This window comes from Rana temporaria, chromosome 7, assembly GCF_905171775.1.
Source record: "Rana temporaria chromosome 7, aRanTem1.1, whole genome shotgun sequence".
Lineage (NCBI taxonomy): Eukaryota > Metazoa > Chordata > Amphibia > Anura > Ranidae > Rana > Rana temporaria.
Genome location: NC_053495.1, coordinates 188,358,345 through 188,386,313, shown reverse-complemented (window position 1 = coordinate 188,386,313; position 27,969 = coordinate 188,358,345). Strand labels below are relative to the sequence as shown.

The window sequence follows — 27,969 nt, the reverse complement described above, 5'->3', positions numbered from 1 at the left end:
ACCAAAAGAAAGCTCTATTTGTGGGGAAAAAAAGGACGTCAATTTTGTTTGGGACCGCGCAATTGTCAGTTAAAGCGATGCAGTGCTGAATCGCAAAAAGTGGCCCGGTCATTTGGCAGCCAAATGATCAGGGGGGTGAAGTGGTTAAGTAGTTTTTAGGCATGTAGACGCACCCTCCTATGAGGTGGAATGGCGGCTGCATAACTTTAGTCCCTCACCGATTCCCCTGCTCAAGGGCGAGTCTTCTCCCTTTCAATTTTCATGCTATCTTGCCCTCTTGCAACACCTGGAGAAGTTTACTGATTGAATTTCTCCGGGGGTGCACTTTAATGGAATTAGTGTTCTGACATTACCCCAAAGCACCCATGAATAACCTGCAATTTGCACATCACATCTCGGAAACTTGTTTTGAAAACTGTGTGATTTGCCACGACGTGCTGTCATCTTGTCCGGTTTAATGACAAGAACATCCATTTGAAGATTTTCACGGACAGATGAAGAGATAAATGTTGGCAAAATGAGTTTTATAAATAACATTTTAATACCCCAGAAACACAGATAATCATCTACAGTAAAAGGCAAATGAATTAAAGTCAGCGGGTACACAGAGGGAGAGCGGCTTGACATGCTGGATGGCAGCCTGTTACCTGCCTAATTTCACATGGGATGATCAAGGTCAATCGGGAAAATTGATCACAGCTGATGCGCTGTCTAAATATTTAGACAGATAAAAAGGAACTAACACTAAATATATCCTACCGGTATCTTCCTCTAAAGACACCATGAATTAAAGAGCCTGATAAAGTCTTTGTACTTCAGAAGATAATTAACAAAGCACACAAGGTGATAGATACTGAAGATGACCACCTTGATGTACTCTGGGCCTTATTTAGAAAGATGTTATTTATTTTCAGTAAATAGTTTTTGAATTATCATTAGTTTTAAACTGTTAAAGGTGAACTACAGACAAACAGCTAAACACACAGATAGAATACTGTACATGGGGGGGGGGGGGGGGGCAGGCTTTTATCTGCTAAAGCCCTCGCACTCAACACAATGAACAGCCCTTTGACACTTATTTTGTGGCCCCTGGGGGCCACTGCAGACAGCAGTTCCTTATCTAGCCACTTGCTGTCCAAGGACATTCCTGTGCGTCCTTGCGTTATAGTAGTTATACCGACATGATTCCTGCAGCTACAGGCATTGTCTAAACGATGGTAGCATCTAATTAGACCCTCGCCTTCAGATGCTTTCCCGGGCTCACCCATCCCACCAGGGAAGCCTGGAATGCAGCCAGCAATTTCTTTGGCTGACCATAAAGATTGAAGACTGGAAGGTCTCCGATGATCTCTATGGTCTAAGACAGGGGTCTCCAAACTGCGGCCAGGATGTGGCCCTTTGCTAGCCTTTATTCGGCCCTTGGGTCACTATACCTCCCACTTGAGGCATTATTCATTCCACCTACACCAATAGCATGCAGAATTCCTCCCAATACCACCAATGAGAAGGCACTATTCCTCCGAGAAATATCAGTGATGGGGCACTATTCCTCCCAACTCTATACTCAACCCTTAAAAATTAGCTTCTGGCCCAAGCACCTTCAAAATGACCACCCAGAATTTTTTTTTTAATACAAATCTCTTTTTTCACAGCCATTTTCAATTTAGTCACATGTCACTCTTCCTTTCAGCGGTGGGCAGTCCTGAATGCTGCAATCCTGTAAACTCAGGGCAGCTAGATGACGTACCACCAGGGAGCGGGTCCTTAACACCCCCTAGGAGAACAGGAAGTGGGTTCGATGACATGGAAGTCATTCAACCCTAAAAAGGACCGATGCTGGATCACACTGATCGCTTTGTTTTCTTTTTTTTTTATCCTTTAAGGGTATGCAACAGAACACAATAGTATGACATGACAGCACAGTCCTGACTAAGAAGGTCAGCAGTGACCAGATGGAATTGGAAATAACATTCTTCGTCATAAATCAAAACTATATACATTCTGTCAGGGTCCTATTCAATACTAAGACATAACCACATGTAGATAAATAGTTGTAGGAACATGGCTCCCATGTACATACTAAGAGGATCAGATCATTTATAGGCACGCATCAGTTGTAAAATAGCGGTGCCCCCCTTCAAGAAGGGAGCATCCCGCTCCGTCAAAAAACAAAAACGGTGTAACGTGTGGTCGGTGCATACCGAAAGGCATTTTTGGGTGTTTTCTTGTTAAAAAGAAGAAAGGTGGACACATTTAGGGCTAGATTCAGGTACGAGATACGACGGCGTATCTCCAGATACGCCGTCGTATCTCTGAGTTGCGGCGTTGTATCAATGCGACCGATTCATAGAATCAGTTACGCATAGATTTCCCTAAGATCCGACCGGAGTAAGTGTCTTACACCGTCGTATCTTAGGCTGCATATTTACGCTGGCCGCTAGGTGGTGCTTCCGTATATTTACGCGAGGAATATGCAAATTGGGTAGTTACGCCGATTCAGAAACGTACGTCCGCCCGGCGCAAATTTTTACGTCGTTTACGTTCGGCTTTTTCCGGCGTAAAGTTACCCCTGCTATATGAGGCGTATCCTATGTTAAGTATGGACGTCGTTCCCGCGTCGAATTTTGAAAATTTTATGTCGTTTGTGAATAGGGCTGGACGTAATTTACGTTCACGTCGAAAGCAATGACGATTTGCGGCGGAATTTCGAGCATGCGCACCGGGATTCTTTCACGAACGGCGCATGCGCCGTTCGTAAAAAACGTAAAATACGCAGGGTCACCATTCATTTAAATAAAACACGCCCACATCATCCCCATTTGAATTAGGCGGGCTTACGCCGGCCCACATACGTTACGCTGCCGTAACTAAGGGCGCAAGTTCTTTCTGAATACGGAACTTGCGCCCTAATTTATGGCGGCGTAACGTATCTGAGATACGTTATGCCCGCAGAAAGATACGCTTATCTTTCTGAATCTAGCCCTTAGTGTCTAAAGAGGGAGGAAGAAAGAAGAAGAAAAAGGAGAACGAAAAAAGGGGAGGCAGGGAAGGGGAAAAAAGAAAAATAGATAAAAAAAGGGGGGGAGGGAGCTTCTGTGGGGTTCACTTTGTTTTCTAAAGTGTTGTCGAATGAATTTAAAAAAATAAATAATTGCAAGCTCTCTTCAAGCATAACATTTTGTTGCAAACCCCTGTCATTGTCACTGGTGAGCTTGGTCCACAGGTAAAACGTTAGGAAAAACCAGGTACAAAGGCATGTAAAATAGGAAAAAAAAAAAAAATATTCATAAACTAAATCCATTAACTGCATAGAGTTCTTAAAATGCAATATTTATCAGGACAGTAGTCCTTTAAAAGACATCTATATATGAACTGGCCACCTACCGATGTGTACGAGACTCTTGACATTTGTTTTATCGTGTTCTGCAGCAGAAATAGACATTAATTACGGTGTTCTGCGCCATGCAGCCATTTTAAAATGTGTGACTAGTGGAGGCAAAATTGAAAAATTAACATAATAGGCTTTTGACACGTTCCTGCTTAAGCAAAAATTAATTCTATCTCCCAATTTCTGAGCAAAGTCTTTCTAATTTCTGTAATCTGACATCCCCCTGAGAGGGAGCGCCGTGCTTTTGAGCGGCTCCTTGCCTCATTCGTTTTTTCTTCGTTTTTTTTTTTAATTATGTGGTTTATTTGATGGAAGACTAAATCACTAAGCCTCCCTTTGTGCTTTCTTTGAGGCGATCTCACTGGAAATATAAGTTAATTTAAAGTAAATGAACTTTTTAGAAGGGGAATATATTAAGTTACATAAAAGGACAGCATTTCAAGGAATAAATGTATTTCTTTTGCTCCTCTGGTCTGCTCCGCAGTTCAATCTAGATTATAATCGGTTTTCATGGATATGCCAGTTATTACCCTGAATAAAGACAACTGGGTTTGTTTGAAGGGGGTTTCTACTCCAATCCCCCACTGAGATTCTTCACGGGTAAAAATAATTGTTCTAGTTCCTGCAGAATTCACAGCAAAAAATTAGCACTGCTGGTTTTTCTTCCCTGCATGAGGAGGTGCAAAGTATAGAGGAGAGTTGCTGGTGGCAGAAATACAAACAACTTGTAGGGCTCTTGCACACTGCAGCTTAAAAAAAAACCTCAGTACTGCGTTTTTTTCCCCACTGATCTTAAATGCAGCTCCTTGTTTATTTTGTGCTTGTATACACAGGCGAGTAAACAAGCACTGCATATTTTTGAATGAAAGAAAAATAGGAAAAAATCTGTGTTCAAAGCAATCGCCTGAAATCGCCTGAAATTACATCCAAAAAAGCAGATGCTCAAACAATAGTACCGTGTACAAGAGCCCTTAGGGTTCATGCACACTGTAGCTAAAAAAAAGGCATTTGAGCTTTTATTTCAGCTTGAAGAAGCTTGTTTTTTTGTGCTCTTGTGCATGTTTTTATTGAGCTTCTTCAAGCTCCTTTGAGCATAAGCGTTTTTTTCCCCCACAAACCCTCCTAGATAATATTTTCTTAACTACTGTATAAACAAAACAAAACGCTGGAACAATTAGCTAGATTCACCAAGAGTTAGGCTGGCTTATCTACAGATAAGCCGACCTAACTCTGAATCTAAGCCGACCTATGTTTAAGTGTATTCTCTAACAGAGATACACTTAAACATATCTAAGATAGGACGGCTTGCGCCGTCCTATCTTAGATTGCAATGTTCTGGCTTACCGTTAGGTGGCGCTTACATTGCAGCCGGCCTAGATTATGTAAATGAGGGGATACGCCGATTCCCAACGATTTACGAGCGTACGCCGGGCCTACACCATCGAGTTACGTCGTTTCCGTAAGGGATAGGCCGCCTAAATTTAGAGCTATGCTCTAGTGGACTAACTATTGTTAAGTATGGCCGCCGTTCCCGCCGCGAGGTTCGAATTTTTAGCGTCGTTTGCGTAAGTCGTCCGCGAATCGGGAGTTACGTCGTTTATGTCCGCGTCGAAATCAATAGGGCCGTACGGCGTACTTATCCGCAATGCGCCCTGGAAAATGTAGTCGCCCGGCGCAGGCGCAGTACGCAAAAATGTCGAAAAACGTGAGGTCAAGCCTCACTTCCATAGTACACACCCCCAAACAAGTCATTTGAATTCGGCGCGCTTACGCCCGGTCGTTTTAGGCTACGCCGCCAAAAATTAACAGGTAAGTGGTTTGAGAATCACTAATAGCCTAAATAATTTACGGCGGTGTAGCCTAAAAAGACTAGGCTAGGCCGTCCTAATTTTAGGCCATTGTGTGTGAATCTACCCAAATGTTTTCACGCATTTAAGCTTCTTTTTTGAGCTCTTCTGAGCTCTTTGGTGCACTAGCTTCTCTCAAAAATGTGAGTTTGGTGGGGGTATTTTTTCCTGCCTGTAGGAGCATATGCCTGAAAAAAACAAAGTGTGCATGGACACATTGGCTAACATTGAGGGGAGTTTCTAGGCAAAAAAAATAAACTCAAAAGCCTGTAGGAGCCACTTTGAGCTGCAGTGTGCATGAGTCCCAATAGTGATACTAAAGTCTTGTTTCTTTTGGTTGGAGGGGGGGGGGGTGTTTAATAGTCGGGCCAGGAAAGCAGTAGTCATGGGACCGGAGATAAACAGGCTGACCAAGGAAGGCTACAGGAGCCGACAAGCCGTACATGGGCGGCGGAGCGGTTGTGTGGGTTTTTTTTGGGGAACTGATTAACTGGAAGTACCTTTAGTTCCTGGGAGTACCTTTAGTAACTGGGAGTACCTATAGTACCTCGGATTACTTTTGGTAACTGGGAGAAACTTTGCTAACTGGGAACACCTATAGTACCTTGGAGTACTTTTAGTACCTGGAAGTAACTAGGGGGTACCTTTAGTACCTGCATAATATAGGAATTAGCATAATATAAGAACTTGGAGCATCATTTCCAGTAATTCAGAGTACTGAGAGGGACAAATAGTGCGGGGTGCTGGGAAAAAAATGCATCCTGCATTTTTGGTACCAAATTTTTCATTCGGTGCACCTCTACCAATTTCCTTTTGTCATCAGCAGTATATAGCAGTCTTGTGACTTCTATTAGGGTCTGGTTAAAGCTTTTTAGGGGGCGTTTTTATTTTTCCCCCCGACTGTCCTATAAGGATGCAGGACTGAGTGCTGAGTGTCCCCAAGGCTCTGTACCATCAGGAGATGGATTGGGGACTGTGGAAGAAGGGGAGGATCAGAGAAGACAGCATCAAACATCCTTTTTACACAATGCAGAGGATTAACCCCTCAGGTTCCACAGCAAGTATAACAAGCATGCTTTACTGCATATACACACTGATTGTACTGTTGTGGATTTAGTAACACTTTAGTTTTTTTTTTTTTACTTTTTTAAAGTTAGGTGTCTTCAAGCCTTGCATGCTTTTTCCTCCATGTTCCCTGTGGTGTTCAGTACCTTATTAGTTGACGGGCAATCTTGTTTTATTATTTTTCAATGCCAAAAGCTGTCCTAACCCTTTTAAGCAGGATAAAGCTTTTAGAAATCTATTTTTAAAAAGATTGCTGCATTTTTTTTTTTTTTTTGTCATTCAGGAATCTCTGCTCAGCTTAGAAAATGTTTACTGCTTCTGGAGTACACAAGTTTCTATAAAGCTTTATTTGGTGCTGTCAACTTAAACAACATCCTATACACAGTAACAATGTCCCCATAAATATCCTTATAATACAACTAATGTGTTTGTACCTCTTGAATCAATGTTCATTTATATTGTCATAGAATTCTTGGAGGCAAATGTCACCAGTGACAAGGCCTGAGAGCCCGGCATGGACAGACAGCAAGGGGCTTTTATATGCATGTCAATCATCTCCTCAAGCAGTCAGACTGAAAACCAAAATGCGTGCGGTCTAATGCTGCAATTACGGGTTAAGCTCTTATTTAAGGTGACAGTTTGGTGAATACTTCTCAGTTAGCTGCTGGAAGTAAATCTTGTTTCCCAGTTTTCAAAGTGGTTGTCAACCAGGGAACCTGCAACTGGTCACAGATAAGACTTTCTTCCGGTGAGGGAAGTGGCCACAAGCTCTGGGAAGTGAAGTTAGCTCCGAAACTAGAACTTTTGGGTATTGGACAATGGCTGCCTCTAACAAGACAGGAAGAAGCTTAAAACAGAGCTCCACCTCAAAGGGGAAGCTCTGCTTGAGTGCACCCTCTCCCCCTCCACTGCCACATTTGGCACTTTTTTGGGGGAGGGGGGGGGAGCAGGTACCTGGTTTTGACAGGTACTCACTCCCACTTCTGTGTAAGTTCACTGTGGTGATTTTAGAGGTCGACCGATATAGGTTTTTCTCTGGCCAATGCCGATATTTAGAAATCGGGCGGCCAATGGCCGATATATGATGCCGATATTTTAGGCCGATTTTATTTTTTTTGGTGGCACTGGCTCGTGGCACTGGATGCCACTAATTGGCACTGGAAGATGGCACCAGCAGAAGGCACTGATTGGCAGGTGGCACTTATTGGCACTGGCAGGTTGCACTGGATGGCACTGAAAGATGGTACTAGCAGATTGCACTGATTGGCAGGTGGCACTAATTGGCAGATGGCACTGGTTGGCACTGGCAGATGGCACTGAGTGGCACTAACAGGTGACACTGGCAAGTGGCACTGGTTGGCTCTGACTGGCAGGTGGCACTAATTGGCACTGGACGGCAATAGTTAGCACTGGCAGATGGCACTGGTTGGCATTGGCAGGTGGCACTGATGGCTTTAGTTGGCACTGGCAGGTGGCACTGAATGGAAGGTGGCACTGGTATTGGCACTGGATAGAAGGTGGCACTAATTGCCACTGGATAGAAGGTGGCACTGGTATTGGCACTGGATGGTGGCACTGGTATTGGCACTGGATAGAAGGTGGCACTGGTATTGGCACTGGCAGATGGCACTGGACGGCAAGTGGCATTAATTGGCACTGGTGCAAAAAAATATATAGTGTCACCACCCTCAGTACAACAGACCCCCTCTCCCTTCAGGATAGACACCCACCCCCCTCCTCAGTACAGACCCCCCCCCACCATAGTACAGACACCAGAGAGTGGTGTCTATCCCACAAGCGCGGGCCCCTCCTCCTCTGTGGGTGTAAACAGATATTAGGGCCGCCGCGCTGGGTGTACCAAGATGGCCACGGCTCCGGAGCTAGGCCGAAGCCGCGGCCTTTCCTGATGCTGTGACCGCGGCGGTCGACCTCTAGGTGATTTCTGGCCCCTCCTTCCTCCTTTCCCCCCTGCTGCCTTCTGGGACACACACAGGTCGCAAAATATGGCAGGACCGTTCAGGAAGCGCAGCGCGACTTGCACATGCATAGGAAACCGGCTGTGAAGTTTGAAGGCTTTACTGCCAGTTTCCCGTAGTGAAGATGCGATGCCTGCACCCCCAAGTGGATTATAGAATCAGCTCTGGATGCTGATGTCCTGTAGAGAAATGCCTATCGAAAAATGCCCAGCCGGAACTGCGCATAACAGAGCCTCAGCACAGCTGATTTTACGATCAGCTGTTGTCTAGCGTGGCCTAGACACGTTCATGTAGGAGAGGGATGGATATTTACATGAAGGGGGCGGATATTTCAATGATGGGCTGTGCTGGGGGCGGAATTTTTACAGATGGCCAAACAAATCTTTATCGAATATAGAAAAGGCCGCCCTTCAATTCACTAAACACGCCCCACAAGCATTCAAAATGAATAGCAGATAAAGATTTAGGGCCAGATTTACAAAGAGATACGACGGTGTATCTCCTGATACGCCGTCGTATCTCTGACTTACACTGGTCGTATCTATGCGCCTGATTCATAGAATCAGTTACGCATAGATATGGCTAAGATCCGACAGGTGTAACTGTGTTACACCGTCGGATCTTATTTTAAATTTGAAAATGGCGCGGGTGGCGTTCCCGCTGATTTACACTGAATAATATGTCAATCAGCGATATACGCAAATTCACGAACGTATGCGGACCCGACGCAGTTTCTTACGACGTTTCCGTAGCGGTTTTCCCGGCGTATACTTACCAATGCTTCTATGAGGCGCAGCCAATGCTAAGTATAGCCGTCGTTCCCGCGTCGATTTTGATTTTTTTGACGTCGTTTGCGTACGCCGATTCAGAAACCCGCTCGTCGCAAGTTATGCTCACGTCGAAACCACTGACGTCCTAGTGACATCAGTGGGAGCAATGCACGCCGGGAAATTTCGCGGATGGCGCATGCTCATTTAAATTGGCGCGGGAACGCGCCTGATTTAAATAGTACACTCCCCCTAGCCGCGGAATTTGAATTCCGCCGGGGGATTTGCGAGACGCCGCCGCAAGTTTGGAGGTAAGTGGTTTGTGAATTACCTACTTGCCTCTCAAACTTGCGGCAGCGTATCTTAAATCAGATAGATCACGCGGATCTAAAGATCCGCTGATCTACCTAAATCTGGCCCCTAGTTTGCAGATTTGTTTGGCCATCAATAAAAATTCCACCCCCAGCACTGCCCATCATTGAAAAATCCGACCCCGTCATGTAAATATCCACCCCTCACCTACATGAATGTGCCTCGGCCACGCAAGACAACAGTTGACAGTAATCTTAGCTGTTCTGTGGCTCCGAGCCGTGCATGCACATTTCCCCCCGGGAGCTTCTTCACATAACAGTGTCCTTATATTAAAAGTCAGCAGCTACAATATTTATAGCTGCCGTCTTTTTCGCCCAGAGGGGAGCTCCTCTAACATACACTTCATTGAAATAGGCTGCAGGCACGCTTGAGAGACTGAGCATCTTTGGTTATTGAGCAGTTTTGTTTTTGCGCATTTGTATAGGCATTTTTGCAGGTGTGTAAGGAAGGCCATACATGGTGTGACTTTCTTTCCTGCAACCACGGGTTGCAGAAAATTAATTTGCACGATTCCCCCATCAGCACTGACAGGGGAATCAGCAATTATCTTCTCCCAGGGGGGCCGTGGGGGAGGGCATGGGAAGCCATCCCTGCCGTGAGAAGACAGTGATTATAGCTAGTGGCTATAGCAGCCGCTTGTTAAAATCACAAGAATCCCACAGGTTTGTTGTATACCCAATTTGATCGATCAACTTGGTACATTCAGCCTGCCCATTAACAGTTTGAATGTTGGCCACTTCCTGCTGAACCGGCTGAGATCCGAACTGTGTATGGCCAGTCTAAAGACTGAGTGTTAACCACTTAACGACCGCCGCACAACGATATACGTCGGCAGAATGGCACGGCACGTGGGTCGCGGGCTGGGGTCCCGCGATCGCTCCCCGGAGCTGAAGAACGGGGAGAGCCGCGTGTAAACACGGCTTCCCCGTGCTTCACTGTGGCGGCTGCATCGATCGTGTTATCCCTTTTATAGGGAGACACAATCGACGACGTCACTCCTACAGCCACACCCCCCTACAGTTGTAAACACACACTAGGTGAAACATAATCCCTTCAGCGCCCCCTGTGGTTAACTCCCAAACTGCAACTGTCATTTTCACAACAAACAATGCAATTTAAATTTTTGTTGCTGTGAAAATGACAATGGTCCCAAAAATGTGTCAAAATTGTCCGAAGTGTCCGCCATAATGTCGCAGTCACGAAAAAAAATCACTGATCGCCGCCATTAGTAGTAAAAAAAAAAAAAAATTAATAAAAACGCAATAAAACTATCCCCTATTTTGTAAACGCTATAAATTTTGCGCAAACCAACCGATAAACGCTTATTGCGATTTTTTTTTACCAAAAATAGGTAGAAGAATACGTATCGGCCTAAACTGAGGAAAAAAAAATGTTTTTTTATATATTTTTGGGGGATATTTATTACAGAAAAAAGTAAAAAATATAGCATTTTTTTCAAAACTGTCGCTCTATTTTTGATTATAGCGCAAAAAATAAAAACCGCAGAGGTGATCAAATACCACCAAAAGAAAGCTATATTTGTGGGGAAAAAAGAACGCCAATTTTGTTTGGGAGCCACATCGCACGACCGCGCAATTGTCTGTTAAAGCGACGCAGTGCCGAATCGCAAAACCTGGCCTGGGCATTTAGCTGCCTAAAGGTCCGGGGTCTAAGTGGTTAAAATGTGTTTTAGACAATGGAGAGCTAGTTACTAGGGAATGTGGGTTTTTGCTATTTTTTTTTTCTATTGCAGCAAAAAACTATTGAAGCTTATAGCTCAAAAGAAGTACTTTCTCAAGTTAAAAGCTTCAATCGACATTACGCTCAGGTGTGAAGAACAATTGAAAACCATTGGATTTTGGATGTTAAAGTGGAACTTTTAGCCATAATTAAAGAATGGTCGAATAGGCAGGAATTCTAAAGCAGAATAGACATGATTTGTTTCCTTTGCATTAAAGTTACTTACCTGCCTGTCCGTCCCTGTACAGTAAGTCACGCACGTGCAGCTCACTTTACAAATTTGGCAATCTCAAATCTGACTTAACTGAGTGACGTCATCCCCACCCGACCAATGACAGCCACTGGCGACCGAGACTCGGCTGCCCAAAGATATCCGCAGCTGGGGAGCTCAGGGACGCCGCATTGCTGGAGCCGAGGTGAGCACAGATCCGCTTACAGGCTGCATTCACACCTAGGTGACAAAACGCCTGAAGCGCGACGCTCGTGCCGCTGGAGGGGTGAATTTGCATTGATGTCTATGAGATGGTTCACATCTCACGTCGAACGCCGAAACGCCGTACGCCTGCCGCCTGAAAACAAGTCCCGGACCCTTTTTTCAGGCGGCTTTCGGCATTTGGGCATAGACATCAATGTAAATGTCTTGTTAAAAAAAAAAAAAAAAAAAAAGTTCAACAAATCGCGGCAAAATACGCCGCGTACGCGGCGTTACAGTGTGAATGCAGCCTAAGCGTTTTGGAGCTTTGAGCTACAATACTCTCATGTTCCTAAGCCCCCATTCACACCTAGGCGTAGCAGCAGCCCAGAGACGCTGGAGGGATGAAAACACATTGCCCTCTATGGAGATGGTTCATATAAAAGACAAACAATTGCAGTTCTCCAACTCTGTAATCCTGAATACCAGTAGGTTTTCAATTTGAAATATAGTCAAAACTTTTTCTTTCCATTTTGGATATTGAACAGGAAGGTTAAAACTCCTGTCAGGTTTTTATTTTTTGGTGTAGTCGACTCCAGTACAGTCACATGATCGGTCCTAACAGTGGCTTTCAGGGGAAAGTAGTGCGTGTCGACAACGGAGGCTCCAAAGCAAGCCTGTATGATGTCACTGCATGGACATTTCAGATATTGTCGGTGGTCTCTCCTCTCCCTTGAAGTCAGCTGCTTGGGAAGATCACATGACTGGACTAAAAGCACCCTCAGAATAAGCAAGTATAGGCACCTTTCTTTCACATGCTAGTTAGAATAGGAGTTACAAGGGGTTTAAAGTGGTACTAAAGCCTCAGATTTTTTTGATTTAAAATAACAAACATTAGACATGTGCACTGCCGAAAAATGTGTTTGTTTTTCTGTTTTTCTTTTTTTTTTTTCTTCTTCTTTTCTTGTTTTGTTTTTTTATTCACAAATTCGGAAATTTGAAAATAAAGGAAAATACGTAAATTCTAAATAACTAATAATAACAAACTATTAAATTATGGATATTGGAATTTCCTTTCAAATTTGGCTGTAAGTCAACGTAATGAATACAAAATGTATCTGAAGTTACAAATTATCTGAAATAAAGAATGCCGCATCTAATCAAATACAACTAAAAAATAGTACGTTTTTATTATTATTATTTATTATTATTAATTAGTTACATTCCATTCGTTTCGATGCGGCATTCGTTATTACGGATAATTCGTAACTTCGGATAAATTTGTATTCGTTACGTTCACTAACAGACAAATTTGAAAGGAAATGCCAAAACCTATAATTTAATAGTTAGCAATAGTTAACCACCCGCGATTTACCGTATTTATCGGCGTATACCGCGCACTTTTTTGCCCTGAAAATAGGGCAAAATCATGGGTGCGCGATATACGCCGATACCCGCGCCGAGTTTGAACACTGCACCGGCATATACCGAGCGCAGTACACTTGTGTATAGTCGGGCAGGCTCGGCTCCTCTCGCCCTCACGTCCTGGACGTACAGGACGTGAGCGCGAGAGTAGCCGAGCCTGCCCGACTATACACAAGTGTACTGCGCTCGGTATATGCCGGCGCAGTATTCAAACTCGGCGCGGGAAAGCGGGGATTGAGCGGGGAGGACGCCGGACCCGACGAAGAGGTCACCCGAAGCCGCAGACAGAGGCCGCCGATGGACGCCGCGCAAGACACCAAAACTGTAAGTACTAAAATGTTTTTTTACAGGAATGTCGGGTCCACTTTAAGGGTGCGCGCAATACCCCGATAAATACGGTATTTATATATTTTTTTTAAAAGTCCGCAGCTACAAACACTGTAGCTGCTGACTTTTAATAAGGACACTTACCTGTCCTACTCGTCCGCAATGTCAGTACTCCCCCCCCCCCCCCCCCCCCCAGGCTGATCCCTGGATCCTAGCAGCTCCCAGCCCCGCCATCCTTGGTAAGGGAAACAGGCAGTGAAGCCCTGCGGCTTCACTGCCCGGCTCTTTGTGAATGGGCCGGCTGCTCTCTGGGATACACAGCGTTCCCAGAAGGCAGCGCGCCCTATTCACCAGAAGACACCGCGACTAGGACGGAGGAAGAAGATCCACCGTGGACAATGAAGAGGCCGATTACGGATTTCCACATAGAAAACGTTATTTCTGGTAAGTATATAAAAAAAAAAATTGTCAAACTCCACGTTAAGTTATTATTAGTTAGTTATTTCAGATTTTCAAGTTTGAATTTTCAGATTTTTGTTCTTATTTTCGTTCTTTTGAATTTTCGGATTTTTATTTTTGGATTTCCAAATTTCGAATTTCCGAATATATGGAAAAATGTGTTAAAAAACAAATTTGAAACTAAATGAATTGCACATGTCTAACAAACATGTCATACTTACCTACCCTGTGCCGTGGTTTTAAACAAAGAAGCCCAGATCCTCCTCTTCTCGTGTCCCTCTTCAGTGCTCCTGGCCCCTCCCTCCTGCTGAGTGCCCCCACAACAAGCAGCTTGCTATGGGGGCACCTGATCTGAGGCTGTGTGTGTCCATTCAGACATGGAGCCGTGGCCTGGCCCCGCCCCCTCTCATTGGCTCACCAACTTGACAGCAGCAAGAGCCAACAGCAAGCACCCCTGCTGTGTCTCAGTCGATCAGAAGGGAAAGTCCCAGGCAGCCAAGCCTCTTGTGCAACATCGCTGGATCGAGATGGGATTAAGTATTAGGAGGGCTGCTGCACACAGGTTTTTTATCTTAAAGCTACACTTACAGCTTAGTTAGGAACAGTCTGGAACTCCACCTTAAAGACTAGCAGGTTATCAAGTCACTGGAAGTGGGGAGAAGCAGGGGAGCAGTTAAAAGCTGAGAGAAAGTCAGAGCAAATGTGCTTACACTGTAATTGTTGAGGATCAATTACCCCATTGTGCCTGCAGCTACAAAGGTCAAGAAGACCTTCCATTAAAGAGACTGTAAAATTATTATTATTTTTTTTAAATTACAAACATATCTATACTAAACGTGGAATTGTACCCCCTTTTCTCAGGTCCATCGCTCCTGTCCCCTCGCATATGTCCAGTGCCCTTCCTATGGGGGCACACATGCGCGATCGCTCCCAAGCCCCACTGCTGCATCCATATTGCCTATTGCTCCCGGGGGGGCCCCAGCAAAGCCAATGAGACCCAGAAAAGAGGGGAGAGAAGGGCTGCAAACGTGCACACCACTGGATCGAGTGAGGGATGGTGGGGGGGAAGGGGGGATGCTGATGCCTAAACATTTTTTACCTTAATGCAAGGAATGCATTAAGGTAAAAAGTGTGTAGGCTTTAGAACCACTTTAAAGGTAATTTATTGCTTGATAAAAATAAATAAATAGGTCTTTAAATATTGGAATGTGCATAACCAGCAAGCACTCTATGCTTTTACTTGCAAGTTCACTTTCACACCCAAATAATCAGCCTTTTCTGTATAAAGTTTTGAAAAACAAAAGCAAGGATAAACAAAAGCTTAAAATGAAATGCCAAAAGTACAGAGACCGAGTGTTTCACAAAGTACATTTACAGTTGTGTAAAACCGATCAGTGTAACGAAGCTCGTAGTTATTAGTTCATTACTCCAAAAATATAGCTTTGACATTTCAAACAGACGACAAAAAGGAAAGGTTACCTAGCTTTTCTTTTATCTTTGTGACGCTAGCTTCTAGGTAACTGTTTAGGAGAGCCCTTATTTACTTCTTCTGGCCTACATGCAAGCGGTTTCATTGCTCACACTTGTGCATATCGACCTGGCATCTCCGCTGCTGTTTAATTCATTTGGATTCCGGCATGGAGACGGAATTCGAAATGTGACATTTGCAATCTGGTGGGTCATTTATGGCTCTGGAACTCAGCAGAGAGCCCGACGTCGAACAAGCATTGCTAAGTGCACAGAAAAAAAAAAAAAACACACACATTCAATGTGCTGAAAGGAAAACTACAGGCAAAAAACACAAATCTGCATTATAAATATTTCGATAGGCAGCTAGCTCTTAAACCCATTTGCTTTTTGGATTCAGATGCACTGACAGAAAGAAGAAACTTGTTATAAAAGTTCTGAGTTTGTAGCAAAAGTGACCTCAAACATCTTGCTTCTGTGGACTTCGGGTGAAAGGAAAGTCATTACAAGCAGATCTTTAGTTTTGTTTTTCCTTTGTCCTTGTTAAAGCGGGGCTTCCGCGGGATTTCGTTTTTTTTTTTTTTATGTGCATCTGCCGGTCGGTATGTCATTAATAGTTTACTTACGTGTCCAATTTCACTAGCCCGCCGCCTTTTCTTTCTGCAGTAAAAAGTACTTCATAAAATTCTGTCCTGAGCGGGTCCATCTTGCTTGTGGGCACTGTGAAGCGCACAAGCAAATCCTTCCGGGATTTGGAGCCGTCTTCGTCACGTGACCGCCTGCATGAGTCACGCGACGATCGAAATCACGCGAGATTTGCTCTATATGCAGTCGTAATCGTTTCCTGGGCAGCATGACGCTGAGCTCCCAAGAGACATTGCGGCGCAGAGACGAAGCGACACGCCCCCTCCCGCGGGAGGAGAACCAGGAAGTCACTGCTAGACATTATATATACAAGGTATTTGATTGTTATTTGAAAAAATGGATAGCGATTTGTTACTATACACACCAAGATAGTGCGGTTGAACATTAGATAAGATTTAGGGTGAACCTCCGCTTTAAGATAAATTGCCTAATGGCTGTTCTCTGACAAAAACCCCACAACCAGTGGTCTTCTAGGCTGAATAATGGCCAGCATCATTTAACCCAGTTCCTGTGGGCCCAGGCTATCACAGGCCCACCCCCCTGGGGTTACATCACCATGTCGGCTTTGGCTCACAAAACAGTGTACAGAGTTGCATTGCATGATCAGCACTGCTGAGTGTAGAGATAGATCGTTTTTCCTAATCACTAGGAACAGCAGATCAATCTCTACTCCCCTGACAGAACGGAGATCTGGCTGTTTACATTGACAGAGCCCTATTGTGTCCTTCTCTCATCGCGGGTGGCTGGCGGACATCGTAGCCACTGGCCATGCGCATCGGCTCTGGCGTTGCGTGCCTCCTATTCTATTTAAAGCGGCCAACGTACAATGGCGATAAGGGAGCTAACCTGATGCAGTATAACTGCGGTGGCTGGTTCTTTAGCGGTTAAACAACAAAAACAGCTCATACATGCCTGCTCTGTGCAGTGGTTTTCCACAGATAAGCCCTGATCCTCCTCTCCTCGGGCCTGGATAAAAAACCCACAGAACCTTTCCAGGGTGTAAGAGACCGCATGACTGCTTTGATGCTTAATGATTAAATGTCCAGTATCCTCAAGGACTCTCATGCCAAGTTTATTACATTTGGGAACCATGGCTTACGTATGCTTTCTCTTCACTTCCCCCAACTACCATTGGGCACCTGTGACTGACACTCCTAACCATCCCGAGTCCATGTCCTCCTTCCCCCTGAGGGAGAATGGAATTGGAATTTTGTGTTTCTTCCATTTGCGAATAATCGCACCAACCATTATCACCTTCTCACCAAGCTGCTTGGCGATGGTCTTGTAGCCCATTCCAGCCTTGTGTAGGTCTACAATCTTCTCCCTGACATCCTTGGACAGCTCTTTGGTCTTTACCATGGTGGAGAGATTGGAATCTGATCGATTGATTGCTTCTGTGGACAAGTGTCTTTTATACAGGTAACAAGCTGAGATTTGGAGCTTTCCCTTTAAGAGTGTGCTTCTACTCTCAGCTTGTTAACCATATAGAAGGCACCAGCCAGAAATCTTGCTAAATGATAGAGGATCAAATACTTATTTCACTCATTAAAATGCAAATCAATTTATAACTTTTTCAAAATGCGTTTTTCTGGATACTTTTGTTGTTCTTTCTCTAACTGTTAAAAAAAAAACAAAAAAAAAAAACATTGAAATTATAGTCTGATCATTATTTGTCAGTGGGTAAAAGTACAAAATCAGCAGGAGATCAAATACTTTTTCCCTCACAGTATAAGGCTTTGTATTCACTACTGTTAACTTCTGGTGCTCCCAATGATATTTATTATAATTAACCACTTCTGGACCGCCTCCTGCACATATACGTCGGCAGAATGGCACGGCTGGGCACAAGCACGTATATATACGTCCTGTACTTGTACCCAGCCGTGGGTCGCGGGTGCGCTCCCGCGACCCGGTCCGAAGCTCCGGGACCGCGGGTCCGAAGCTCCGGGACCGCGGGTCCCGCGGACCCGATCGCCGCTCGAGTGCGGCGATCGGTCCCCGGAGCTGAAGAACGGGGAGAGCCTTGTGTAAACACGGCTTCCCCGTGCTTCACTGTGGCGGCGTATCGATCGCGTCATACCCTTTATAGGGGAGACACGATCGATGACGTCACACCTACAGCCACACCCCCCTACAGTTGTAAACACTCACAAAGTGAACCCTAAGACCCCTTTCACACTGGGGCGTTTTTCAGGCGTTTTTTAGGCGCTTTGGCGTTTAAAAAAAGCCTGTAAAGCGCCTGAAAGAAGCCTCATCTGCAATCCCAATGTGAAAGCCCAAGTGCTTTCAGAGGCCTTTCACACTGCCAGCGCCCGAAAAACGCTGATAAAGCGCTGCTAAGACCCCTTTCACACTGAGGCGCTTTTCAGGCGCTTTGGCGTTAAAAAAGGCTTCCTCAATGGGAAGGGGGCTTTAGGAGCGGTGTATTAACCGCTCCTAAAGCGCTGCAAAGAAGCTGCATGCAGGACTTTTTTTGACGCCCTGCCAGCTCAGCGCCTCAGTGTGAAAGCACTCAGGCTTTCACATTGGGATTGCAGATGCAGCTTCTTTCAGGCGCTTTTTTTTAACGCTAAGACCACTTTCACACTGGGGTGTTTTTCAGGCGCTTTAGTGTGAAAGCACTCGAGTTTTCACATTGGGATTGCAGATGCAGCTTCTTTCAGGCGTTTTACAGGCGCTTTTTTTAACGCTAAAGCGCTTGAAAAATGCCCCAGTGTGAAAGGGCCCTAACTCCTACAGCGCCCCCTGTGGTTAACTCCCAAACTGCAACTGTCATTTTCACAATAAACAATGCAATTTAAATGCATTTTTTGCTGTGAAAATTACAATGGTCCCAAAAATGTGTCAAAATTGTCCGAAGTGTCCGCCATAATGTCGCAGTCATGAAAAAAATCGCTGATCACCGCCATTAGTAGTAAAAAAAATAAAAATGCAATAAAACTATCCCCTATTTTGTAAACGCTATAAATTTTGCGCAAACCAACCGATAAACGATTATTGCAAAATTATATATGTTTTTGGGGGATATTTATTATAGCAAAAAGTAAAACTTATTGCATTTTTTTCAAAATTGTCGCTCTATTTTTGTTTATAGCGCAGAAACTAAAAACCGCAGATGTGATCAAATACCACCGAAAGAAAGCTCTATTTGTTGGGAAAAAAGGACGCCAATTTTGTTTGGGAGCCACGTCGCACGACCGCGCAATTGTCTGTTAAAGCGACGCAGTCCCGAACTGTAAAAACACCTTGGGTCTTTAGCCAGCATATTGGTCCGGGGCTTAAGTGGTTAAAGAGGAACTGCAGTCTGCTCACATAATTTGTAATAAAAACATCTTTGCCATTCTGAAGCTCCCCCTCCAACCACTTTGCATATTATTTTATATATACTGTGATTCTGTACTTGCCAAAATATGCTGCAAAAATCTCCCTCCACTAAGTCTGGCTGCATCCATTTTAACTGTGGGCAGCTGAAGCTGCTGCCTGTTCACTTCCTGGATTTACACAGACACACACCTCCAGCTCTGCAGCTCTCATTTGCCCTCTTATTTGCCCTCACCCCCTCCCTTCCTGGCAAACTCTGACGAGAGAGAGCTGTACATGTCATAAGTCCAGGCCTTTTACCAGAAAAGAAACAGGGAGTGGGCTGTATAAGGTATTTACTGGCAGAAAAAAAAATGTTTTACTATCCAGAGTTGAAACAACAAGGGCAGAAGATTTAATAGCTGGACAGATGAAAAAGGCCCACTTTAAATAACAATGATTGAACTAGAAAGTAAAAGAAAAGCCCAAATTTTGGGTTGCCCCCAGAAGAGCAATTGAGGGTAAATCTGTGACCCCAAGTGATTCCCTTCATTTGCAGTGATTTCCTCTCACTTCCTGTTTTGGCTACAGGACAGGAAGTTAGAGCCGTTCACACTGGGGCGGCACGACTTCGGGGGTGACTCTGCAAGGCGCCCTGAAGACGACTTCAGAGGCGACTTGCAAAATGACTTCTGTGTAGAAGTCAATGCAAGTCGCCCCTGATGTCGTACAAGAACCTTTTTCTAAGTCGGAGCGACTTGTGTGGAGGTTCTATTGACTAGAATGGGACGCGACTTGTCAGGTGGCTGAGTCGCCTGACGAGTCGCCCCAGTGTGAACCGGCTCTAAAGGGAGTTCTCCCAATGGGACACAGATGGCAAAAAACTAACCCGCCCTTACTCTATCTAAGATGGAAAAAAAAAGTGTTGCCTGTAGTTCTACTTCAAAAAATGGCTTTAAAACACAATTTATGATCATTAAAAAATCCCCCTTTAGAAATGTGACTGTTCCAATCAATATGTACTGAAACATTTGTTGCTGGAAACCATGCACAGTGTCTATCCAACATGCTTTCATAGATCAAAATGTAATAATAAAGAGCAGAAATAATTAAAAGAATATATTTTTAAAATGCAGCATACAAAACGATAAAAACAGGTTTAAAAAAAAGCTTAAAAATAATAGGAAAAATGATTGTTGCCTTAAAGCTAAAAAGCAGAAATTCAGTCAGCAAGCCTTCCGTCCTCTCAGAGCCAGACATTGTCCAAGGGTGTTTTAAACCATCTTCAATGATAATGAATAACCACGGGGCGTGCGCTGCGGCAGAAAGTAGTGATAAGTTCTATCCTCTCTGCTAATCAAGCGCGGTACATCCGCCCGAGGCCAGCACAGAAGTTAATTAACCTAATTCAGCAGCCCTTTGCACAGAAGCGGTAAAGCCCTGTTGAAAAACATGAATACATTTGGTAAGGGCCTTTCATAGGCAGCATAATATTTCTACCGGTGATCTGAGTCTGGATAGATAAGGCTTCATATTGGACACTCCAGGTGGTCATTGCCTCTCTTTTTGAAATATCTTCCTGCCTTTGTGCTTTCTCCAGGTCCTGCCTTGATGGTACAAAGTGGGGTATTGTCCAATGAAAGGCTTTCCTGCTAATCTCCATTACAAAAATGAATGACTGATGCTTGGGCGATTAGCGATTCTCCCCCAACATGTTTAAAGTTGTCCTGATAACAAAAACTTCTGCATCTTCATTGCATTCTAGACTCCTATGCAGCAGGAACATAAAAAAAAACAGGCTCCAATCTGTTCCATTGTGTGATTTATTGCACCCTGTCTGGCCACCCCTAAGGGCTAAAGCTACATTGGTGATTTTAGATTAGCTGTTTTAAAATCTTCAGTGTGAATCTGAACGCAATTAATCACACAAGGTTAAGGAAGAACTCCATAAATAAAACAAAAACATTTCTACTGCGTCTAACAAAACGGTTTACATCTAGGTAAAACCTTCTTATTCTTTAACCGGTTGCTTACAGGGCACATATACCCCCTTCCTGCCCAGGCGAAAATTTCAGCTTTCAGCACTGCGTCGCTTTAACTGACAATTGCACGGTCGTGCGACGTGGCTCCCAAACAAAATTGACATGCTTTTTTTCCCACAAATAGAGCTTTCTTTTGGTGGTATTTGATCACCTCAAACACAATATTTTTTACTTCTTGCTATAATAAATATCCTTTTTAAAAAAAAAAATAATAATAAATTCTTCTCAGTTTAGGCCGATACGTATTCTACATATTTTTGATTAAAAAAAATTGCAATAAGCGTATAGTGATTGCTTTGCGCAAAAGTAATAGCGCCTACAAAATAGGGGACAGAATTATGACTTATTTATTTTATCTTTTTTACTAGTAATGGTGGCGATCTGTGATTTTTATTGGAACTGCGACATTATGGCGGACACATCTAAAAATTGACACATTTTTGGGACCATTCACATTTTTACAACGAACAGTGCTATAAATATGCACTGATTACTGTATAAATGTGACTGGCAGGGAAGGGGTTAACACTAGGGGGCGAGGAAGGGGTTAAATGTGTTCCCTACTAGTGATTCTAACTGTGAGGGGAGGGGACTGACTGGGGGGCGATCTGTGTCCAGCATCAGTCTCCTTTCCCTGACAGGACGTGGATCTCTGTGTTTACACATAAAGATCCATGTCCTTGTCTGTGTAACAGGCGATCGCGGGTACCTGGCGGACATAGCAGCCTCCAGGCACGCACATCGGAAACCTCAGTGACGCGGTGGGCACCCCAGTGGCCAGAGGAGCCAAGGACAATAGACATCCTCCCGGCACTGTAGAGCCACCTTGTGGCCGTCCTTTTACAATGGCCGGGGCTCCAAGAGGTTAAGATTCTAAAGCTGGGAGGGCTGCTAATATAAAATAATGATATGGTCTCCTAAAAATAAATACCAAATTGCAACCAATTGCAATTATAGGGGAGGGAGATCTTCAAAAATCAAGATCCCCACTGGGCAGATCAGCTTCTTGGTAGTCATTAAGCACTAGGAGCAATAAAAGTTTTGTTTAACCACTTCCAGCCCACGGACGTCATTGACTTTGAGTGGGGATATCTGAATGATGGCATCACTCAGATATCATCTTTTACAGCCGGCGATTCTGTGCACCGTAAGAACAATCATAGCGGCAGTTCAGCTGCTTGCTCGTTTTCTTACAGGCAGGGGGAGGGGACATCACCCGCCGCCCTTCGATGCTTCTCCGGGCTCGCCTATATGATCGGCAAAGCGGAGAAAGAATCCGAGGCTGACGGTTGTTAATCATAGAGATGTCCGGTAACCAAATAGCCCCCAGTCATCTCTATGACCTTCGGAGGCCCGGGTACGACATTATGACATCACGTCCGGCTGGCGAAAGTAAACAAAGCCGAGATCTTGGCTGGAATGAAGAGATAATTTTTTTTTTTATCTTCAATCTTTCCAGCCTAGAGGAGAGATGTGGGGTCTTGCAGACCATACATCTCTACATAAAGAGGACATGTCACGCACCATTCCTATTACAAGTGATGTTTACATTTTTTTTTTAAAGAAAAAGTGTTAAAATAAACAAATTATGTAAAATATACAAAATAAATAAAAAAACAGCATTCATATTACACATGTGTGTTAAAACGAGATCAACAATTCTAGCACCTCTAACTCCAAACTGGTAACCTGTAAAAAAAAATGTAAATCGTGGCCTATGGAGGTTTTTAGGTACCAAAGTTTGGTGCCATTCCACAAGTGTGGGCAATTTTAAATGTTAGGTATCTATTTACTCGGCATAACATCATCTTTCATATTATACAAAAAAATTGGGCTAGCTTTACCGTTTTGTTATTTTTCAATTCATGAAATGCAGTCTTAAAGGGATGTGACGTCACGCCCGGTCTTGATTGGGGAACATGGTGACGTGTTTGTGAAGCATGCGCTCCTTCCTCAGGCCCTGAAAGCGCCATGTTTAGTGTAAATAATAATGTGTCAGTGAGCACTTAAGAGGTGGAGCTGCTAATACCAAAAGGTGACCAACACAATATTCAATCATATAATCCAAACAAAGCCCAGGCTGGCCTGGAATAGCCGCCGCCCCACCCCACCAGGGCTGGCACGCAGCGCCGCAAGCCCTAGGGGCCAGAGCGCAGACAGAAGTGGGCTGCCTCTCTCACAGAGCGTATCAAATGTTTGTTGAGAACCTGGTGCTAAATCATTCTTAGACGACCCCATTCTGGGCGTAAGGGTTTTGTGCGTTTCTATTGAAAATCATCACTTGAGCCAAGCTTTTAAACAGAGGGGCCGTACGTGCTGACGTCACACTGCCACATCCGAGGCTTGGGCGGTTGTTTTTATATGGATATACACCATATGGGATATTTTAAGCTCTATTTAATTACTAAAGTCTTGTATAAAATACTACACTATATATTACTTCTCAGGCTCCGTGCGGCAGGCATTGTTTGGCTAGGATTCTCTTTGATAGGGCACTGTCTATCATGGAGGATTGGACTGGATGGCTGTTTATCAATGGGATTCTGGTGAGTGCATATTGGTGAAGGAAAAGCACTGGAGTCCTTTTATACAGAAAAGCACTGAAGTCACTTTATATGGGTGTATTATTACACTGGGCAGTATAGTTATTGGAGGATCTTCACTTCCTATAGCACATTTTGCACTTTATGGACTGTGTGGACTTTTTGAATTCTAGGAGTTTCTTTGACGAGTTATCCATGTTTAGTGTGGTTTATATGGGCAGCGAGAGCGGCTGCCAGCAGACAACAAAGCCCAGCAGCCATGGAACACTCAAATCCCAAAAATAGTACATTAAGCATATGCAAAACATTAAAATGGCTGTAAAGGCAGAAGGTCTTTATCTTAATGCATTATCCCTTTCATGCCTAAGCCTATTTCAGACATTTTTGATATTTTTTGCTAAACCATTACATTACCTAGAACCCCCAAACTATTTTATATATATATATATATATATATATATATATATATATATATATATATATATATATATATATATATATATATATATATATATATATATATATATATATATATATATAATTAGCAGAGACCCTAGAGCAGTGATGGCGAACCTTGGCACCCCAGATGTTTTGGAACTACATTTCCCATGATGCTCTTGCAATTTTTCAGTGTAGTTGAGCATCATGGGAAATGTAGTTCCAAAACATTTGGGGTGCCAAGGTTCACCATCACCGCCCTAGAAAATAAAATGGCGATCGTTGCAGTATTTTACATCACATGGTATTTGCGCAGTGTTCTTTCAAACACTTTTTTGGGGAAAAAAATACACTTTTATGAATTTAAAAAGGTTAGCCCATGTTTTTTGTATAATGTGAAAGATGAGGTTACGTCGACTAAATGGATACCCAACATGTCATGCTTTGAAATTGCGCACTCGTGGAATGGCGACCAACTACGGCACCTAAAAATCTCCATATGCAATGCTTTAAAAAAAAAAAAAAGATTAAGAGGATGTCTTTTGCTAGAATTATTGCTCTCGCTCTATCGATCGCAGCGATACCTAACATGTGTGATTTGAACACCTTTTACATATAGGGGTTTGGCTTACCCATGCGTTTTCTTTGCTGCGTGGGCTCACAGGGATGGGGGCGCTTTAACCACTTCCTTACTGGGCACTTAAACCCCTTCCTGACCAGAGGACTTTTTGCGATTCGGCACTGCGTCGCTTTAACTGACAATTGCGCGGTCGTGCGACGTGGCTCCCAAACAAAATTAACGTCCTTTTTTCCCTACAAATAGAGCTTTCTTTTGGTGGTATTTGATCACCTCTGCGGTTTTTATTTTTTGCGCTATAAACAAAAATAGAGCGACAATTTTGAAAAAAAAAAAATATATTTTTACTTGTTGCTATAATAAATAGCTCAATTTTTTTTTTTTACGTTTTTTTTTTATCCTCAGTCTAGGCCGATACGTATTCTACATATTTTTAGTAAAAAAAAAAAAAAATCGCAATAAGCGACTGGTTTGCGCAAAAGTTATAGCGCCTACAAAATAAGGGACAGAATTATTTATTTTTTTACTAGAAATGGCGGCGATCTGCGATTTTTATTGGGACTGCGACGTTATGGCGGACACTTTGGACACTTTTGACACATTTTTGGCGCCATTCACATTTATACTGCAATCAGTGCTATAAATATGCACTAATTACTGTATAAATTTTTTTTTTTACTAGAAATGGCGGCGATCTGCGATTTTTATTGGGACTGCAACGTTATGGCGGACACATCGGACACATTTTTGGCGCCATTCACATTTATACTGCAATCAGTGCTATAAATATGCACTAATTACTGTATAAATGTTAGTGTTCTAACTGTAGGTGGAGGGGGGGTGACTGGGGGGGGTGACCGATCTGTGTCTCTATGTACAAGAGACACAGATCCGTACGGCCGTCAGCTAGTGGTTAAAGAAAAATGTGTCTGAATGGACACAGAGCAGCGGCTCGGCTCAGGTGCCCCCATAGCAAGCTGCTTGCTGTGGGGACACTCGGCAGGGGGTCATAAGCGCCAAAGAGGGCCCCCAGAGAAGAAGAGGAACGTGGTTGCTCTTTGCAAAACCACTGCACAGAGGAGAGGAGTATAACAGGTTTTTTACTTTAGTATTACTTTAATTATAAATAATATAAAATATGGATATAACTCGTAAAACCAAATCTAAAAAACATTAGAGATAAGGATAAGAGGTATCTGCCAATTAACCAAGGCATACTGCTCTATAATGATATACAGGCAATAATATGTTATTGAGAGGATGATAACCTCTTGGGAAAAGTAATCTTTTTTTTTTTTTTTCAAATGACAATTGTTTGGAGGTCAAAACTGTTTGGGGTTTACCTCTGCAGCATCAATCATTCAATTAAATGTTCATTTTGGGCAGAATGCCCCTTTACTAAACCACTGGCACACCTAAGCTTTTAAAGCTAAAAGATCTGCACAGTGTGCCCGCAGCTTTCCGAGTGAGTTATGTTGCTGCTATCTCTACTTGTACTTGTTTGGCAAAAAAAATAAAAAAAAATCTGATTTAACTGCTAACACTAAATCAAGGGAGGAACAATAGCACCTGAATTTCATGTGCACCTATGACCGTTTCATATTTATTCCCGTTATTTGCTACACGAGGGTGGTCCCATCTATCATATCACAGCTCTGCTGTGCGAGGCACCCACTTCTGGCATTATTACAAGTTGACTCTGTGCAGGTTTTAAATCAGATTTTTTTTTTTTTATAAAGTGATAGTACGGCAGATGTATTGCTCAGGTCGCAGGCCGCTATAAATCACAGGAATTGCTCAAAAGCTGCTTAAATACTGAGCAGAACAATTTGTGCTGTATGGCAGTGAATGGATATTGCAATAAAGGGATATTTATGTGCAATACTAAATCCCACACTTCAATAGGCATTGCTTATATTCATTATTCCAAGAAAAGGGCCCATGCCCTTCTAGAGGGGTCATGTAGGACACACTGCCAGAGATGTATGTATTACTTACATGAGTGTATTTTTACACTGTGTACATACCATGTAGCTGAAGTTTAATCCGCCGTTATTTTGCCTTTCCTACCCTGCTAATAACATTTTAACCACTCACGCCTCTTCACCCCCTATGGACCAATTTTTACATTTTCTGCTATAGACCTGTATATCCAGCAAAATCTTTGTTTTTAGTAAAGATAAACAAGATAATACATACACTGTTTTTTTTTTTTTTTAAAAACCCTGTAAAAAAATAATAATAAAAAAAAAAAAATGCCAAAAAGGGTCAAAAAAATAGAAAAAAAATTAATATATATATTTTTTATACTTACCAGAAATGGCCGTTACTAATCTGTCCCTTCCTTGTCCGCGGTGCTCCTCGGTCTTGTCCTCCTCACGTTGTCTTCTGGGGAATGGGTCGCGCTGACTTCTGGGAACTGTGTGTCTCCCATGAGTCAGCCGCCCATTCACAAAGCACCAAAAGGTGTGGCACTGGGGGGGGGGGGGGGGGGGGGGGACAAACAAGCGGAAGTTCCACTTTTGGAACTTTGCTTTAAAAAATATTAATGGGATTGTAAAGGTACAATTTCTTTTTTGCGAGGCTTTCTCCCTGGTGTGGAGTGTTGTGCTCACCCCCTCCCTTGGACTACAGAAGAGTCGGGACGCTCTCTACGTTTCAGATAGAGAAAGGAGCTGTGTGTTAGTTGGTGTCCTGACTCTCCTGTAGTCCAAGGGAGGGGGCGAGCAAGACACTCCACACCAGGGAGAAAGCCTCGCATTACTGTGTACAGACAGAAGAACAGGAAGTGAGGATTTCTCAGAAGAAATAAGGACATTTAAAAGCAAAATGGAAGGATGAGGTAAGTGAAGGAGGACTGCACTGAGGTAAAGGAAGCTATTTAGGGAAATAAAATTACATTTACAACCCCTTTAATATATATATATTTTAATTCTAAAAAAAAGTTTATATTTGCCAGTTTGCTTTAGCTGACATTAGCTGCAGATTGAAGTTCATCTCTTTGATCTGCAGATGAATTAACAAAATTATAAAAAAAAATAACATTGTGTTACTTTGTATCTTTTTTACAGGAGCAGTGTGGTTTGTAAACACCGATTCAGTCGTGGTTCATGCCGATGTAGTGTGAATCTGATGCGATTTCACAAAGCAATTTAACAAGGCGATTTCTGTAGTGGTAG

General features: G+C 43.4%; 1 protein-coding gene across 2 annotated transcripts in view; it reads right to left on the bottom strand.

The window, feature by feature from the left end:
• PIGK (phosphatidylinositol glycan anchor biosynthesis class K) overlaps window positions 1-27,969 on the bottom strand; it is a 195,895-nt gene that overhangs the window by 44,454 nt on the left and 123,472 nt on the right. Inside the window, exon 11 of one of the 2 annotated variants that reach the window (XM_040360668.1) lies at window positions 20,927-20,959. The exons of the other annotated variant lie outside the window; for it this stretch is intronic. Coding sequence (XP_040216602.1) covers window positions 20,942-20,959 — 18 coding nt within the window. The 3' untranslated portion in view covers window positions 20,927-20,941. Of the gene's footprint in view, window positions 1-20,926; window positions 20,960-27,969 lie in introns of those variants that run through there. 2 annotated transcript variants of the gene reach the window in all.